At 38.3% G+C, this 19,964-nt stretch overlaps 1 protein-coding gene across 1 annotated transcript in view; it reads left to right on the top strand.

Moving 5' to 3' along the window:
- C7H6orf89 (chromosome 7 C6orf89 homolog) overlaps nucleotides 1–19,964 on the top strand; it is a 47,367-nt gene that overhangs the window by 20,912 nt on the left and 6,491 nt on the right. The window contains exons 2-6 of the mRNA XM_037842407.1: nucleotides 473–680; nucleotides 1,138–1,345; nucleotides 18,153–18,307; nucleotides 18,435–18,574; nucleotides 19,762–19,891. Coding sequence (XP_037698335.1) covers nucleotides 473–680; nucleotides 1,138–1,345; nucleotides 18,153–18,307; nucleotides 18,435–18,574; nucleotides 19,762–19,891 — 841 coding nt within the window. The remainder of the gene's footprint in view (nucleotides 1–472; nucleotides 681–1,137; nucleotides 1,346–18,152; nucleotides 18,308–18,434; nucleotides 18,575–19,761; nucleotides 19,892–19,964) is intronic.

Here is a 19,964-nt window from a genome sequence, read left to right as displayed (position 1 = left end):
TATATGAATGTGGTTAAAATGGAAATTTTAGATCATATATATGTTACCTGAATAAAAAGTTTTTTAGAAACATAGGACTATACAACACAATGAACCCTATTGTAAATAATGGACTATAGTTGATAGTGCAATTATAAAAATGTTCTTTCATGAATTTTAACAAATGTGCCACACTAATGCAAGGTGTTAATGTGGGAACTCTGTGTTTTTTTAATTTTGTGCATGATATTTCTATAAACCTACAACTTTTCCAATAAAATAATTTAAAAAAACTTGTATGGCAATTTCACATTATCTTGACATATTTACTGTGGTTTACAAATATACTGTCTTCAGTAGATTGGGGGAAAACACAAGCTGGTCCTTCCCCACAGATAGGTCAAGAAGCACTGTTTTAAAGGAAACAGCCTTGAGGAGGAGGTAATTTAAAGAAATCATCCTTCTTTTTACATTTATTTTCGTTTTCTCTTAGGGATTTTGTATTGGAAGACATGGATCTTGCTGCCCATGAGCTCAGCATTTATGACAAACTTTCAGAAACTGTTGATTTGGTGAGACAGACAGGCCATCAGTGTGGCATGTCAGAGAAGGCAATTGAAAAATTTATCAGACAGCTGCTGGAAAAGAATGAACCTCAGAGGGGACCACCTCAATATCCTCTCCTTATAGCTGCATATAAGGTAAATATGTGTCCTGACTTGGAAATAATTTAGACAGAGCACTAACTCTTCGACATTAACTCCCAATATGTTTGCTGACTGTTCCACCATTGAACCTTGTTTTTTCTGTGAATAAATTAGACTTTGCTCTTGTTATCATATGTTACTAGGAAATTTGACTGTTTTATTAAACATCCTAGATGAAAGCTGTGTGTTTATAATTAAAATGTATTTGTATTTTTTTAATGGTGGACATATAGCTGATTATTATGGTGTCAACTTGGTGAGCCTTGCAATCCTTGTCGTTCTCAAAACATTAAATGCTTTCAGAAGTGAATGTAAGTGACTTGTGTATAAAACTGGATTCATGAAGGCAAATTGGAAGTAGCAGAAGAGGCCTGTTTGTTAATTTTTCCTTGGCATTGAGGTGTACTCTTTGCTGGGACAGTTATTAATCCTTTCCTATCTTTTCTTGTAGGTCCTTGTAACCCTGGGATTAATCTTGCTCACTGCCTACTTTCAACCTTTCAGCCCACTACCACCTGAACCCGTGCTTTCTGGGGCTCACACCTGGCGCTCACTCATCTATCACATCCGGCTGATGTCCTTGCCTATTACCAAGAAGTATATACCAGAAAATAAGGGAGCTTCTCTGCATAGGGGTGATGAAGACAGACCCTTTCCAGGTAGACTGCTGTATTTACTATTTGTGAAATACAGCTTTCATACAACAGAAAAAGAAATAACATTTATTGACATTTAATGAGAGGCATTTTCCCAATATTGTCTCATTTAATTCATGCCTCACTAAAACTTTTGGGATTTGCGAGTACCCTACACATGGACTATGTTTGAATGGATGAATTGTGTGATTTAAAAATTGTAGAAAAGAATGAACTCAAATTACAGTTTAACCAAGTAACACGATCGCCCTTATTAAATCCTATGAAGAGTTTAAAAAAACCCCAAAACTCTATAGGATGGGTTTTATTATCCCAATTTTGCAGTTCAGAAACCGAGGCCTCGAGAGACTAAGAAATTTTCCAGAGATGCATATCTGGCAGATCCAAATTTAAATCCCTTGATTACAAAACATGTGTGGTAGGGATGAGTGTGTTTGCTTTTAGAAAGGATTTGACTGTATTTTATTCTACCCCTTTCTCTCCGGTGACCCCTATTCATTACAGATATTTAATAAATAGCTACTGAGTTATTGAAAGTATCTGAGTCCAGCTTGCTTTTAACCAGATCCTCTAACAGCCCTTAGTCGACTGGTCGTCTAGGTTTTTGTGTAGGTGTATACCCCTCTTTCACTTTAGTCTTTTCTCTCTTTCTCATAGTTCACTTAATTTAGAGCTTACGAATGTATCAATTTTGCCAATAAGATGAATTTAAGAAACATGCTCATAGTAAGAGTGTATCTATGTCAGCATTGGAATTCCAAGTCTGAGAGACCGTTTGAGGGGTGTTTGGTTTGCTAATGCTGCCGATATGCAAAATACCAGAAATGGATTGGCTTTTTTAAAGGGGGTTTATTTGATTACAAAGTTACAGTCTTAAGGCCATAAAGTGTCCAAGGTAAGGCAGCAACAGTCGGGTACCTTCACTGAAGGATGGCCATTAGTGTCCAGAAAACCTCTGTTAGCTGGGAAGGCAGGTGGCTGGCGTCCGCTTGCCCCCAGGTGGCGTTTCAGAATGGCGTTCTCCAAAATGTTGCTCTTGGGGCATTTTGTCCTCTCTTAGCTGCAGCTGCTCTTCAAAATATCACTCTCAGTTGCTCTGCGGTCCTTCTGTGTGTGAACTCCTTTAGACCATCCAGTGATCCAATTAACACCCACCCTGAATGGGTGCGATAACACCTCCATGAAAATTTTCCAATCAAATGTTTCACTCACAGTTGATTGAGTCACATCTGTGTGGAAACAATCAAAGGATTCCAATCTAATCAATACTAATATGTCTGCCCCCACAAGATTGCATCAACAATAATGGTGTTTTGGGGGACATCATACATCCAAACTAGTGTCGGAAATAAAGTGGTACCTGTAAGGGAATAAACGCTCTCTCGGTTCTGGAGGAGAAAAGAATTTATTTACGATCTTGCAAGATGGGGCGTCCAGCCAAACACGCGGAAGGCTGGCGCGCCAGAGGAAGAGAATGGCGATCTTTAAATCTCCTACTCCTAATTCGCAAGTCCCTCCCCTGTTTCCCCATTGACTGGGTACTACAGAGGTTACAGCCTATCCGAGAACACTAACTAATTCATCTTTTGAGATTTTAATTTGTACAGCCAATCCCAGAGAGCCAACTAGCTCATTATTGAGATTTTGAACTGATTAGCCAATCCCCCCCCCAAATTTTTATTTTTTTGCTGTGAGTTCCCGCCTCTGATACTACCTCATGTCTCTTTACATCAGGCAGATTCTCTCTTCTCTTTGTCTGGGGCTTGTTTAAACTGGTTTTGCCTCCATTTCCCTTATTCCATGCTGTCTCTATGTGAAAACGAAACTTATTCCTTTCTTACAACTAGCATACAGGGTTTCCTTTTTTTAATTTTTAAAATTTTTTACGGAGTTTCCACATACCACCCTATTATTAACACCTTGCATTAGTATGATACATTTGTTACAATTCAAGAAAGAACATTTTTATAATTGTTCTGTTAATTATAGTCCATTGTTTTCAGTAGGGCTCAGTGTGTTGTACACTCCTATGTAGTTTTTTTATTTTAATTTTACCCTAGTAACATTTCCCTTTTTAACATTCACATATATAGCTGTGACGGATTTCCCTTTGAGAATAGCATAACATGTGGTAAGACTTGGAATTTATTTTGGGGGAAGGAATAGAGGGATATTATTTGGGGATTTTTTTTTTTTTTTTTTTTGGCAGTGTTTATCTTATTTGTCCATGTGAAAGAATAAGTAAATTAGTATCACAAATGGATTGTAGAATTTTTTGTGTAACTGTGTTCTGAAACCTTTAGGACCTTTAGGAAAACTTGACTTCACTGTTGTTTTCCAAAAAAAATTACTAGTTGAAGTTAGGCTTTTTATCATAATGTCATTCTTTTAAGCCAAGACCTACTCAGTCATAAAAATCATCATTTGGATTGGGTCTCCTTTGAAAGCTAGTTTTGTATTCTTGAGGAAATCATGGAAAGATTTCCAAAATTATATTAAAATTAGAGGAAGGGAACGTTTTAAAACAAGAACTCAGCCTTGTATGATTTTTTTTTTTTATCAGCAGTTCATATATTTAGAGTTTTAATTCCAGATATAACTTCCTTATATTTGTTTGGAAAGTTGTTTTTGAAATGCCACCGGCAGAGCTCAAAAAATGAAGTTTCCAATTCCCACGAGGAAGGTCCAGAGCACCTGGGGAAAGGGGCCAGAGAAACCTGTCGGTTAAGCCAGCCAGTATTGCTTCCTCAAGCACATCTGTCTCCTGCCTTCTTCCCCTCACAGCCTCCCTAAAGGCAACTTCTGCTCCTTGGCATGATGAATGCCCTGGTGAATTAAACAGTCTTTAAGACCTAGTTGATGATACGTATTTTCCTTCCCCCCATCCTATAAAGTAAATCTCCACAGACTATTGGGTTAAGTAAGGAGGGACAGTCAATGGACAATGATTATTCATTCTCTAAATTAGAGTTTAAAAATTCAAGAAATGTTAGTGTCTTGTCAACAAGTCAAATTATTTAGTCTACTCCAAATTAATGTTTTTCCCAACAGATGGAAATAAAACGAGTCCTTAGAGTTCAGTGCTAAAGAGAGAGCATTGGAAGGGTGTGGTTTGGCTCTTTAATGTTGTTGATTCTATTAAAGAGCTGTTTTCACTTATAAATATGGATACCCACATAATTCTGGGAAGCTGTAGACATGTAAAACTAAGAGTGTCTTGCATAACATTTGGAAGGAATCTTAAGAATGCATAATGATATAAGAAGTAAATAGAAACACATTGGGGAGAATTAGATGCAAGAAGTTAGAACTGCTGGGTCTGTGAGATGGCAAGAAGAGTAAAAAAATATAAATCTCATGCTTAATATTGTGGTATCAAAAAAACAACTTCAAATTAGGATTACTTAGCAATATCTTTAAAGTAAATGTTGGGAGAGAATAGTGTGGCAGATTCTGCTCCCCAAAGGAAATCCCGTGAGCATATTTCCTTCAGGGAGGGCCTGCCTAACCCTGTCATCTGACCCTCCTCCCATGGAGTCCTGGGAATGATGGAGAGCAGCCAGGGCTGTGATGTTTTGCCCGAGGCACCTCCACTAATGGTAGTGCTGTTTTCTCCTGATCCTACCCAGGAACCAAAAGAGGATCAGAAGTGGGCTCTTTTTCTAGGTTCCGGCCTTGGGTAGGAAATGCTGTCCCTGAATCCTCTTGGTGAGGAGAATGATGTGACTCTGGAGTGAGTCATGTATAAGCATCCCACTCTGTAGCAGAAAATAAATAAGGAAGCTGATACTTATTTAGTACTTAGCAGATACCAGACCCTCTTCAAAGTGCTTTCCATATTTTTTTTCATTTAATCTTTTTCTTTTTTTTTTTTTTTTAAGTTCTGGAGGTTGTTTTATTACCTAGCAATAAATAACTGATATACTCTTGTTTATTCAGAGATTATGTCCTGTCCTGTAATTATCTTTGTATATTTTCTCTGTCTTCTCTTAGGTGTATTCGAAGGTACTTCATAGTTTTGATTGCTTTTCTTTCCTATTATATTTTCTAATTAGTTATAACTTATTTAGGATTGCTGTTGATTTTTATATGTTGATCTTATATCCAACAAAGTTGGTGAAGTCTCTTATAAGTTCTAATAACCTGTCTAGATATTCTTGGATTTTTATGCATATAATAATATCTGAAAAGGACAGTATTCATTTAATAATATTCATTTAATAATTTAATAATAAAATAAAGGTATTCATTTAATAATTTAATAAAATAAAAGTAGTCATTTAATAATTTAACAATACATTATTATAGCTCATTAACTTTTTTAATTTTAATTTTAGAGTAGGTATTTGTTCCAGTTTGCTAATGCTGCCATTATGGGAAATACCGGAAATGGATTGGTTTTTATAAAGGGAGTTTATTTAGTTACAAAGTTACAGTCTTAAGGCCATAAAAGTGTCCAAGCTAAGGTGTCAACAATAGAGTACCTTCACAGAAGAATGGCCAGTGGCATCTGCAACACTTCTGTTGTCTGGGAAGGCATGTGGCTGGTGTCTTTTTCCTTTGCTCCCCAGTTTGTATTTCAAAAGGACTTTCTCCCAGGACATTTCTCTCTAGGTGTCTGGGGGTATTTTCTTAGTTTCTCCTAGGCAAACTCTAGAGTAGCAAAAGTCTACTTTCAATGGCTGTCTTCAAAATGTCTCTCTTGGCTGTAGCAACCGAGTCCCTTCTGACTGGGAGTTCTTATAGGACTCCAGTGATTTAATTAAGACCCACACTGAGTGGGTGGGGTAACATCTCCATGGAAATAATCTGATGAAATTATTACCCACAGTGGGGTGGATCACATTTCCATGGAAACATCCCATCAAGAGGTCACACCCTAATCAAAAAGATTAATCAATCTGCCCCCACAATATTATATCAAAGAATATGGCTTTTTCTGGGGGACATAATGTATACAAACCAGCATAGTATTATATTCATATGCTTCAAAAATATTAAAAGATATATAGTGAAAAGTAGTCCTGCTTTATTGCAATGGCCAATAAAATATTGACCACTTATGGATATTAGTGGATATGTCTTTTACTTGCTTTTGATAAAAATGCTTCTATATTTGTCATTAAAATTTTAATATTTTCAATAGTTTTTTTTTTTTCTGCATGTTTTTATTTTATTACTCATTATCCATACACTGGATAAAGGGGGTGTCAGTAACAAGATATTTATAGTCACGTAGTCACATGGTAAAAGCTATATAGGTATGCAATCATTATCAAAGATCAAGTCTACAGGATTACAGTTCAGCAATTTCAGGTATTTTCTTCTGGCTATTTGGATACACTAGAAACTAAAAAGAAATATCTATATACTGAGTCAGTAGTCATAATCATTTGTTAAATCCTAATTTCTCAGTTAAACCTCCTCCCTGTCATTTGATCATTCTCTCAATTTTCAGGACTATCTGGGCAATGACCATTTTAGCTTCTTCATGCTGGAAAGGGGTGTTGACCTTATGGGGTAGAGGAATGAAACTGGTTGATGTTCTTGGAGAGACTGGTACCTCTTGGTTTCAGGGCTATCTGACATAGGAACAATCTGGAGGACTTAAGTTTCTGAAAAAATAAACTTCATAAGTAAAACATTTATAGTGTTGGATGGAGCCCAGGGTATTCTTAGGGTTTTTAGGAATATTGTTGGTTGGGGCTTGGCATACTGTGGCAATTTGCACTATTTGGCTGAAGAGTAACCTCCAGAATGACTTCTTGACTCTATTTGAAATCTCTCAGCCACTGAAACTTTATTTTGTTCCATTTCTTTTCCCCTTTTGGTCAGGAAGGCGTTCTCAATCCTGGGATGCCAGGGCCAGGCTCATCCCTGGGAGTCATGTCCCATGTTGCCAGGGAGACATACACCCCTGAGAATCATGTCCCATGTAGGGGGGAGGGTATTGAATTTATTTGCAGAGTTGTCTTAGGCCACATCTGAGCAACAAAAGAGGTTCTCTTGGGGTGACTCTGAGGCATAATTATTTTAGGTAGGCTTAGCTTCAACATTGCAAAAAATGTTTCCTAAGGGCAAGCCTCAAAATTGAGGACTTGACTTATTAAATTGGGAGTCCCTAATGCTTGAGACAGTATCAGAAATTCCGCAAGTGGAAAAAAATTCCACATTTTTTTCTCCAGTCCCTCAAGGAGGCTTTGCAATACCTTTTTATTTTCTGCCCCAAATACTCAGGAATTTATCAGGGTATTACATTAACCTGTATAGAGTAACAAGATCTCATTCCCTATTCTAGTTTTCATGTCATTAGATTGTTTAAATACTCTGACCAGAGAGGTGAAATTAGATAGTGTTCTACAGAAAATTTAAATTTTTGACAAAATAAATACCTCTTCCTTTAGTCTCACAGAGAAGTTGGAGTTTTAAAATACAGATAGTATGATCCTGTACCCTGAATTCTGATTTACCTTAGTCCTAACCAGATCTGCTTCATTCATATCTCTAATTGAAGTTTGATCTCTACAACAACCCTGTGAGTTGGGTCCTATTTTATGCCCATTTTACAAATGAAGACACTGAGACATACTGAGGTTCCCCAAGGTCCAAGGCTAGTTAAGTCATGGAGCCAAAATCCAAATCCGAGCAGCCCTGTCTCAAAGTCTGAGCTCTTAACCTCTGATGAGAGTATTTTGTAATCTATAAAATATACCTGAAGAGTCTAGCTTAAAGTTTTAAAGTTTGGTTTTCCCTCTCTTTCAGGTTGCTAGCTTCTCTATCTCTCTGTCTCTGTGTCTCTCTCGCTCTCAGCTTCCTAGTCCCTGAAGAAGCTGGTTTTGTAAGTCCAAAGATAAATGGTCTTCCGAAGTATTAGCCCTTTAGATTTTTCCAGAACTAGTCTCTTCGTAGGCATTCCAGCTTATCCTCCCACTCTGCTTTCTTGTAGGATAATGTTTGACTTAAATATTTGACTTATCCTTTCCCTTATAGCTTTCCTTTCACAGTCACATTCCTAGCCTTTCAAACATCCTCTTTACTTTCAACCTTTCCATGAAATGATTGAGTCTTAGAGATAAAAGGGAACTTTAGATTTAATCTAATTCTCCTTTTTTTTTAAAAGAGAAAATTGAGGCCAGGTAACTTGCTTACCCAGCTGAAAGTGGCATATCTAGCTCTTGAACCCAAATTTCTCACCTCTAGTCTAACATTGTTTCCATTATACTATACTTACTGCCTGCTGTCTCTGCCTTAGCCAGGTCAGGTTCCAGCATGTTATGCCCAATTATTCTGTTTACTTTGGGCATTTTCTGGCCAATTTTAAATTATAACACCTATTTATACCAAGGAGGCCTGGGAGAGTTCTCATCTACAATGGGAAAGTATATCTCTACTGCATAATTGGAGGTTGCTGTATCTACAGGGCCTTCAAGGAAAGAAGTGGATCAAGCAACATCAGGGAATAGCAGATCATTCATTGACTTAGAACTAAAGATCTAATCATATTTAAAGAGCTCAGGCCAATGTCCAAAAGTGAAATCCTTGGACTTCAAAGAATGTCTTACTTGTAAAATAAGCTCCCCTTCAGTGATAAGAACAGCCAATATTTATCAGGCACTTACTGTATACCAGGTACGGTGCTGTGTACTTTATATTTATTTTCTCAGTTTTCACAATTGTATAAGGGAGCTACCATTTTTATGTCCATTTTACAGGTGAGGAAACTGATGTACAAAGGGATTAACTAACTTACCCTGAGTTTCACATTTAGATGCAAATTTTTGTACATGTGAGAACTCCTGAAAAAAGAATGGACTCTGTGGTTTGGCATGGGTCAAATGCATTGCTTTCTGAAGGCAAGGCTATTAACAAAATGATTTCTTGGGGTTCTATCCATTCCTACAGTTTACGAAAACAGCTCTGGGCATGCTTCTACTATGCAGGGGACCTGGCAAAGACTGTCTTTACTGTCAAGGCTTCACCCTTGTTTCATGCCCAGGATGTTAGAAAGCAGCCTGATTAACTACCGAGCCCACACCAGTGGAAGTTTGGGAAACTTTGTTATGGGTTTTCTGGGCTTGTTCTTGGGTATTTGTCATACAGTGGCCTTGCTTGTATACTCATCATAAGGCGCGCGCGCGCATGTGTGTGTGTGTGTGTGTGTGTGTGTGTGTGTGTGTGTGTGTGTGTGTGTTTATATATTTGAGTTTCTACAAATCCAGACTACTCTTCTGATTTTCTCCCTATGGATTTAATACTATCTTAAACCTTCTTCAGAGTTCCTTCGTTTTTCCTTCCTGCCTGCCTTCCTTCCTTCCTTCCTTCCATCCATCCATTCATCCATCCATCCATATCCATTCAGTGAATGTTTTATGAGAGCCTACCATATGCCAGGCACTGTTCTCAATAGAACAGTGAACACAGCAGACAAAACCCCCTGCTCTTGTAGAGCTAGTAATTGGCTTTATGCCTTTCTTACTTCCCTATCGTCCTTACCCAGAGGGAGTTTTTTGTCCTGGAAATAAATCTTTTTTCTTGCTTTTTGCTGGTTTAATAGTCTTCATAAAAGGACTCTTCTCACTCAGAATTCTAGGGCATGTTATGGTTGTCCACTGATGAAGCCGGCCCAAGAAAGTTTTCTTTGTCAGCAACCCCCAGGCACCAGGAAGCCTCCTGAAGGGTCAGCCCCTGGCCCACTCTCACTTTCCTATAGAGTGTCCAACTTGCAGCAAAGGGTGGGAGATTATAGTTTCTTGACTTCAAGCCATGTTTCGTCTGACTGTTTTTGACATGAATTTCAAACTAGGGTGAGAATTTGGCAGACAGATTGTGGGCTTTATTTAATTCTTATCGTGGCTCTCCTCCTCTCTGTCACAGCCTTTCTTATATTAAATAGCTGGTATAGGAGTAAAGAAGCTTGGAAATCAAAAGAAACATAGGAAGTTGCTATCCAGCTACCATTGACCTTTCTGCCTAGTGCTGTGGGAAGAATGGATAACCCTCCTGTGAGCTCTGAAAAGAAGTAAGCTGCAGCATCATTTAGATAATTGAAGAAAAGTCATGGACTAGTGGTGGGATAGGTGCAGCTGCATGCTGTCAGCTATTTTCCAGGATGGGATTTTGCTCACTGTGGCATGATGGCTCCTGCATGTTGTATAGAGAACACATCATACATACTCTTCTCAGGTGGACAGAGGCCAAGCTGGAGTCTGGCCACGTGACCCTCTTCTGTTGTTGGGGATTCTGTGGGAAGTTGAAGATGAGTCCACACTATATTCCTTGCTCCCCCCAGACTCTTCTCTGCTGGGCCATTCCTCAGTTCCTTCCCACCAAATATAAGCACATTCTTTATCACCCTGGTGACCTCAAGGCACAAAGAAATCAAATTTAGCTCTTTCTCTTGAAGTTTGGGCTCCCCTAATTCAGATTGGTGGGAAAGGCTACCCCATTCCAGTGATCCTTTCTCCACTTCATTTGCCCTCTTCCTTTGCCAGCTGCCAGCCTGGCCTCAGAGCCTCTGCTCCCATCAGGTGCCTCCTCTCCAGTGGTCTGCCTTCTGAGGTGACCAGAGCCCTGCATTTCAAAATTGATACTCTCGGCTTAAGTTTTCATTATTTCCACAGACTTTGTTGCTTGGAAGATACATAAAATACATATATGGAAAGACAATACATAGATTAAGATTTTTATTTTTTTAAATATACATTTTTAAAAACCTCATTTTGAAGTAATTTCAAACTTACGGGAAAGTTTCAAAAATAATACAGAAATAATTCAGAGTACTCCAGTTTACCCTCATCCATATGCCCACATTTAACAACTTTAACATTTTGCCACATTTCTTTCTTCCTCCCTCTCTCCCTCCCCCGCCTCTATCTTTCTATCTGCTTTTATCTTCTAAACATTTGAGAGTTGGTTGCATGTATCATGATCCTTTTACCACTTAATAATTCCATGAAAATACACTTTTTTAAAAGCTTTTTGTTGTAGTAACATATATATAACTCAGAATTTCCCATTTTAACCACTTTCATGTGTACAATTCAGTGGTATTAATTACATTCACAATATTGTTCTACTGTCACCAAAATCCATTACCCAAACTTTTTCATCATTGCCAACAGAAACTTTGCACCAATTAAGTAATAGCTTCCCATTCCCCTCACCCCCAGCCCCTGGTAACCTGAAATCTACTGTCTGTCTCTGTGAATTTGCTTATTCTAAGTATTTCATATTAGTAAGATTATACAGTATTTGTCTTTCTGTGCCTGGCTTATTACACTCAACATTGCATCTTCAAGTTTCATCCACTTTGTAGTATGTATCAGAACTTCATTTATTTTTAGGCGATAACAATTTTGTTCATTCATTCATCTGTTGATAGACACTTGGGTTGTTCCTTTTGGCTATTATGAATAATGCTGCTATGAACATTAGTGTACAAGTATTTGTTAGAGATCCTGATTTTACATTTTTTTGGTTTTATACCTAGGTGGAATTGCTGGATGGTTCATATGGTAGTTCTATATTTAACTTTTTGAGTAACTATCATATTACTTTCCATAGCGGCTTCACTATTCTACAGTGCCGTCAGCAATGTATAAGTGTTCCTATTTCTCCACATCCTCAATAGTACCTATCTTCTATGTTGTTGTTGTTGTTGTTTAAAATAATAGTCATCCTGGGGGGATGAAGTGATAATCTATTGTGGTTTGATTTGCATTTCCCTGATGACCCATGACTTTGAGCATCCTGTCATATGCTTATTAGCCATCTGTGTATCTTCTTGGGAGAAATGTCTATTCATGTCCTTTGCCAATTTTTGAAATTTGGTTGTCTTTTTGTTGTTGAGTTGTAGCAGTTCTTTGTATATTCTAGATATTAAATACTTAACAGATATATGATTCATAATTATTGTTTCCCATTCTATAGGTTGTCTTTTCACTTTCTTGATAGTGTCCTTTGATGTACAAAAGTTTGTAATTTAATGAAGTCTATTTTATATATATATTTTTTATTACTTGTGATTTTGGTGTCATATCTAAGAAATTGCTACCAAATCCAAGGTTATAAGGGTTCTTCCCTGTGTTTTCTTCTAGGATTTTTATGGTTTTAGCTGTTAAGTTTAGGTCCTTGGTCCATTTAGAGTTGATTTTTGTATATGGTGTGAGGTCGGGGTCTAACTTTGTTCTGTTGCAAGTGGAGATCCAGTTTTCCCAGCTCCATTGTTGAAGACACCATTCTTTCCCTGGTTAATGTACTTGGCACTGTGGTTGAAAATCAGTTGGCCATGGATGTACGGGTTTATTTCTGAATCACAGTGAAAGTATACTTTGTTTGTTTGTTTTTGTTAGGATCTCACAGCTTTCTTGAGCCATTCATGAAACGGGCAGCACCATGTTCAGAAATCAGAAGGGAGCTTGAAAATACACTTAATGAAATAAAATTTCTCACCACCATCATTTCAACTCTTCTACCCAAGCAACTACTATTAATAATTTGGTATTCATCCTTTTGACTTTTTCCTTGTCTGTGTAGATAGATATACTCAGCATATATAAATATAAAATACCTTTTGATTCACATATGCAAAAAAGAGACTCATATACATATTTTTGACTATACACATTTTCGGGCATTGTATGTTTTGTGAATGTTCCGTAATTAACCATTTAGGTGATTTCCAGTTTTATTGGTATTACAAAAAGTGCATCTGGAATATTTATATACACATTTATACACATATGTAGATTGTATCTCTAAGATAGATTCTTCCAAGTAGAAATGGTCAATGGACATACGATTTAAAATTTTAATAAATGCTACCAAATTGCTTTTTTAAAAATATTCGATTAACAGTATATTTTGATCATCAATACTGTATGTTGTCAATTTTTTGCCATTTAGCCAACTGAATAATGGTATCACATTTTCACTTGCATTTCTCTGATTCTTAGTGGAGTTGAGTGTCTTTTCATATGTTTATAGACCATTTAGATTTATTTAGATTTATTTTTCTGTGAATTACTTGTTCATGTTCTTTGCCAATTAAAATTTTTTCCTAATAAAATAAGAATTCATTGTATATTAGAGATATTAACTCTTCATCTCTTATATTAGATGCAGATATTTTCTCCCATTCTGTTACTTTTGTTTCCAACTTTGGGGGGGGGGGTACCGTTTCTTAATAGAAGTTTTATATTTTTATGTGGTCAAATCTATCCATTTTTCCTTTATGGCATCTGAGTTTGTGTCTTGCTTAGGAATCCTGCATCACAAGAATATAAAAGTCATCTACTGTATTTTCCTCTAACTACATCTTAAGTTTTGTTTTATCCATTTATATCTTTAATTCATTAGAATTTAATTTAGTCTATAGTGAAAGGTAGAGCGCAAACTTTTTTCTTCCAAATAGATGGCCACTTGTCCCAGTATCATTTACTGAACCTCACACTAAGTTAATGTCTATTTTTATCATGAATTAAATATTCTCATATTATAAATACTGGATCTTTTTCTACACTCTTTATTTTATTAACATTTTTAAAGGGCTCATATACATGCTTTAAGAACATGCTGTTTATAGTAGCTTTATAGAAACTCATCTTTTTTTTTCTTTTTCAATAATTGTCTACAACTCTTACAACGCAATAATAGAAAGATAAATAACCTAGTTTGAAGTGGGCAAAGGATTTGAATAGACATTTCTCCAAAGGAGATCTGCAAATGACCATTGAGCACATTGAAAGACACTCAACATATCATTAGTCATCAGGAAAATACAAAGCAAGGCCACAATAAGATACCTCTTAGGATGACTGAAGTAAAACAAGTCAGATACAACAAGTGTTGGTGAAGATGCAGAGAAATTAGACATTCATACACTGTTGACATGGAATGTAAACTAGTATAGCCGCTGTGGAGAACAGTTTGGCAGTTCCTCATAAAGTTAAACATAGATTTACCATGTGAACCAGCAATTCCATGTTTAGGTATCTAACCAAGAGAAATGAAAACGTATGTCCATACAAACACTTATATGTGAATGTTCATAGCAGTATTATTCATAATATCTCAAAAGGGACAACAACCCAAATGTCTATCTAAATGCTACAATATGAATGACTCTTGAAAATATACAAGTAAAAGCAGCCAGACATAAAAGGCCATGTATTATGTGATTCCATTTTTATGAAAAGTCAGAATAGGCAAATCTATAGTAGCAGAAAGTAGACTAGTGGTTGCCTAGGGTTGGAGGGTGTGCATGGAGTGGGGAGTGATTGCTAAAGGGTACGGGGTTTCCTTTTGGGGTGAAGAAAATGTTTTAAATTAGATAGTGATAATGGTTGCCCAACACTGTGAATATACTAAAAACCACTGAAATGTACACTTTAAATGGGTGAATTTAATGGTATGTGAATTGCATCTCAATAAAGCTGCTTTTTTAAAAAAAGAAAATATTATCTACACAGAGTAAGCAAAATAATGCCCTTTCCTTCCTGTCATGCCATCCTTATGCCCAGCATGGAGAGAGGTTTGAGCCCTCCAGTAATACTTGAGCAGTCAGAGGTAAGGGTCCTGTGGCCTACCAACTGCCCAGTGTCTGTCACATAACGCTCTTAATGTAGTTTCTAACTGTCTCTGTGCCAGAGGGGAGTGTCCTCCATAGATTGTAAGCAGTGACCATACTTCATAACTCAGTTGTATTACACAGATGCCTGCAGTAACTTAAATATTTCCAGATTTAATTTGGACAGAGTGGATTATTGCCTGTTGCTATTCTTACACATTTACACTTCTAAATGAACGTTAGAATCCAGTTGTCAAAACCCTGCCCCACCTTCACGATAAGAACCCCTGACGTGATTCTGTTAAAGTTGTATTAAATTTATATTTATGTTTTTGGGTAGGCTTGACATCTTTATGATATTTAATCTTCCTATCTAGAATCTTGGTATGGTATGTTTCTTTATTCGGGTCTTATTTTGTGTCTTTCAATAAAATGTTACAGTTTTACCTTTCTTGTTAAATTTATTGCTAGTTATTATGAATGAGATCATCTTCTGTTTCAGTTTTTAACTGATATGGCTATTAGAGTAAGAAAGCCATTGATTTTTATGTGTCTGTATATCTATATCTTGTTTTCTGCCACCTTATTAAATTCTCTTTTTAGTACTAATGTTTTTTCACTTGTGTTTCTTAGACTTTCAGGGAACACCACCTGGTTTTTCTCTTAGTTTCTAAGATACTTGTCTATTCTTGCTTTCTTTTTCTTTCTTAATTTTCCTTCCCTGGATCTTCTTCCTCCAGCTGCTTCTCAAGGTATCTCTACCTGGAAATCCCAAGAACATCTAAAACTCAGAGCAAAATTTTAAAATTAAGTTAAAGTTAAAATAATCTCTCCTTACTCTTAGATTCAGAGCTGCTTGAGTCACCTTTGTGTAAGTTAGAGGAAGGTGCCCCTTTCGCTTTGCTCTCATCTCTTGGGAAATTGTCACAATAAACTGATTCTGCTGCAATATGACACATTACTGCAGGAAAGTACCATAATAAATATGTGAATCTACGCTGTCTCCCATGTTGGTGCTCCCTTGGATGCGGTGACTTGTGCAGTCTGAGCTCACACAGACATTCACAGCAGAGCTGCCTAGATCTATAGAGCTTGTAATAGAAGTCTCTGGAATCCATCCCTTCTTTTCCAAGCACACTGCTCCAGTGTAGACTCATTATATTTCACTTCTCATCACAATAGACTCCCCCCACCCCCAAAGGGCAAAAACACAGTGAAACCGGGTGGGTCTTCCTCTTCCCAGCCCTTCTCTCTTCTGACACCCTAGTCACCAATCCAGAATAGTCTTCAGAGAGCACCAGGAAACTTCCACTTAAAAGCTGCTTATGAGTCCTTGTTTTGTTCTCTGCAGTCAGAGCTGCCTAAAGCCTGAGAAGCCCACCATTCTCCTAAACCCACTTACATCCTCTCTTCTTCCCATGCTCTGGTGCTCGCTGACTTCCTCTAACACTGTTTTCTCTTCTATAACATGAGAATAGTGAAGCCTACTCAATAATTATACCATGAAAAGCAAACGTTAGCATGTGAAAATGACTAGCATAGGACCTGGTGCTTAGAAAATTGGTTTCCCTTCCCCTTCCTCTTCCCTCACAAGTACTTTGGAAACTGAATGGGTATATAACTATAACTTGTTATGATTATTCATGCCTTGTTGTATGTCCATTACCCAGAATTCTTGTATTTTGGCAAGATCTCATTCTGTTTGACCTCTAATAAGGAACATTTGAAAATATTCCAGAAGAAGAAAAATGTATAAGTTTGCAACTTCAGCATGTCACTGAAACAGGTGCCACTAAAGGGTTCTGGCCACCCCTGAGGCTCTGGGTAAGTGCAGTGGGCGAGTGTCCCTCTCACCAGCGAAGGGGCTGCAGCAGTCATCGCCTGGTTGATTGCCTGCCTGCAGGCCAAGACAGGCTGAGAAGGTAGGAGGCAGCCAACTCAGGGGAACACAGGTACTGTCTGCAAGAGCTGGAGGGTGCTTGGAGGGTGCTCAGGAGATGCGCTGAGAACAAATGCAGCCCTTTGCCAAGGAGGCGTCTCCAGCCCCTCCACTACTGCCTTAAAGTAAACAAGAAAAAGGTGGTTGCTGCTTGTCTGTGTTGCTGCCCACTACAGAAAACTGTAGTTAAGGGTCAGCTTCCTGGGTTGTTTATTGGTTTAAAGAATCAACTTCATTTCAGCCACAGTTAGTTGCCTGTTGTCTTTTGTTCTAGGCTCTCTCTTGATTTGGTTTCCACTGGCTTTTTATCAGAGGCTATCTTGTGAAATGTTTTGGATTGAAATTAGAGTTTAACACAGCGCATCTCTAAGTGAACAAAGATGAAACCCAGAATGGAACAGAAAATAAACAAGAAATAATGCAATAACATAAACAGGATAGTGTCCAAGGGAAAGAACCAAGAGAAACTGGAAAGGGCTCTGTAGAAACAGAGGAACCCCTCATAGAAGGAGCCAACCCAGGGAAAAGTGTCAAAGAGACAGCTGGTTTCACATCGGGGTCTGGGCAGCATGTGCTTCCATTTCTGACCAGCCTATGGTCTGTCAGGGCAGAAATGATTGTTCGTACTACCTACCCCCTTATGACCTGGGATTGAGTAGTCTCATGGACAGATGCAGTTCATTCACTTTACTCCCAAAATGGGCCCCTGAAAAGTCCCTTCTCTCTTCTCTATCCTCTCTCCCTTTCGGTGCCCTTTTCTTGCTCTCCCTTTCTGAAGTCGTCCTGGCCTCCATCAGTGTACTTGTGAACCAGGGGTCCAGGCACACATCCAGAGTGAAAACACACAGTGGGGCACGTCACTGGGGCTCGTTGGTGATCGTGGGACCACCATTCTACTTGCCCAACCCATGTGCTGTAGGCATTTCAGACCTGTGGGTCACAGGTTAGAGAGCATTGGAAACAAGTGCCTCTCCAGGCCCATGTTGTTGAATATTTTTTCCAACTGTTATACTTTATTTGTTGATTTGATTTGGAATATACATGCACATATATGTTTAAAAAAATATTTTCCTTACAGCATATACGGAGAAAAATCCCTCACCTTTCCACCCCTCTCTGCTGGGCTATCTGCTGCCCTCCTAAGAGGCTCCTTATTTCATATGTACCTTTTCAGAGGTCGGCAGTGCTTATCGTTAGTTTTTAAAAAGTATGATAATGTCTTTCTCCTTTCATTGCTGAAACTACTGGATTTCCAAGTTATGTTCTTCCTATATCTGCTTTCTCCATACCCTCTTCTCTCTCAGATTTTGACCCCTGGTGGACAAACAACTGTGAGCAAAATGAATCAGACATCATCCCTGCCAACTGCACTGGCTGTGCCCAGAACTTGCCCCTCAAGGTAATGCTCCTGGAAGATACCCCTGAGAAATTTGAGCTACTTCATCCTCTGGTGATCAAGGTAAACAAGAAGCCTCATTCTCCCGCTGATTGATTACCCATTTAAAGGCTAGAAAATATCAAGCTCTGTGAAATTTCTGATAAATAACTGTGCTGTTTTGTTACACTTTGTTTTTTGCTTTCCCAAGACGGGCCAGCCTCTGTCCTCCGAAGAGCTCCAGCATTTTTTGTGCCGTTACCCTGAGGTGGCAGAAGGCTTCACCGAAGGGCTTTTCACCAAGTGGTGGCGCTGCTTTCCTCAACGGTGGTTCCCTTTCCCTTACCCATGGTGAGTGTAAGAAGGGACTCCTAGCCTGATCATAGGAAGGGGGCAGGCCAAATGCCAAAACTGAGGGCTACTACTGAGATGCTACCATGTGCCTAGCACATGCAAGCACTTTACAGTACCCCCTTCAAGTCAGATGACACTGAAGAACTACTGTTGAAAAGTCAGTGATGAGAGAGAAAGGGAATGAGTGGAAAAGGTGTGTCAGAAGGAGTGGTGAGCTACGTCACCATGGGCAGATGCTAAGATTGCCTACTAGACTCATAATTTATTTAATATGTGGTTAGCATTTATGTTTATGCAGAACTGGTTCTGAGTTTTGAGGGGTGAAGAGAAAGCGTGAAGGATAGAAGGAAAGCTACATTTCCTGGCACAGAGTGGTCCTTGGTGCTTCATGTCTGTTGCCCATTGGTGACACTCATAATAACTCTGGGAAGTAGGAATCACCACTGTCATTTTTCAGATCAGAAAAGTGGGAATTAGGTTAAGTAAGTAACTTGCCCAAGGTTGCCCTGCCAAGTTTATCTCCCCATTGCTTCCTGTGTCCTATAGAAGACACAGGGTGTGTTCCTTGGAGTCAAGATTGCCCTCTGGAAAGAAAAGGAAAGCCAGTTTCCATCTAGAACCATTCTAAAAAGAGAGTTAAATTTGCTTTTTCAGGCTTTTGTTAGAATTTCTTGATAATCTCTTGATGCTTCCACTTTTCTTTAAATTTGCCATTTAATTTGCGTGATAGAATGTCCAGTTTAACAAGCTGATCAGACTGCCCCATCACTTGCTTACCTCTCCACCTCAGAAGAAGGGTCAGATTTTTTATCTGTTCCTTTTTCCTCCTCTGTTCCTCTCCTCCCTTTTCACTTTCTGTTATGCTTATCTGTTTTCCAAGATAGAATGAATAGATTGTTCATTTCCTTCCTCTACTTTATAAACACTCCACCACCTACATGTGTTGTAGAGTTCAGGCAGACTCTTCATGGCTGTTGAGTTCATATGTATCTATGTACATGTCACAATAAGTGATTTGGCATGATTATTCTTCGTGGACCTAGAACTTAAGATATTATACCAATATTTCCCCCCTCTTTACTCACTGCCCACAGTTTTTCCAGCCTTGTTCAGCTCTCTGAGAGTTATGGAGATGGGCTTGGCCTGCATAGTCTGATTACTTTTTTCTGTTTCAACTTTTATAGGAGAAGACCTCCAAACAGATCAGAAATTTTACATGAGCTTTTTCCTGTTTTTGCCTACCTGCCATTTCCAAAAGATGCCTCTTTGAAAAAGTGCTTCCTTCTTCACCCACAGCCTGTTTTGGGGAGTAAGGTAGGAAATTTTGAGAGGGCTTAGATTTAGAATTTGGGGCCTGGACTGATGCCATAATCAGGGCCTTCTCTGC

The sequence above is a fragment of the Choloepus didactylus genome, chromosome 7 (genome assembly GCF_015220235.1).
Source record: "Choloepus didactylus isolate mChoDid1 chromosome 7, mChoDid1.pri, whole genome shotgun sequence".
Lineage (NCBI taxonomy): Eukaryota > Metazoa > Chordata > Mammalia > Pilosa > Megalonychidae > Choloepus > Choloepus didactylus.
This window is presented reverse-complemented; position numbering and strand designations above follow the sequence as displayed.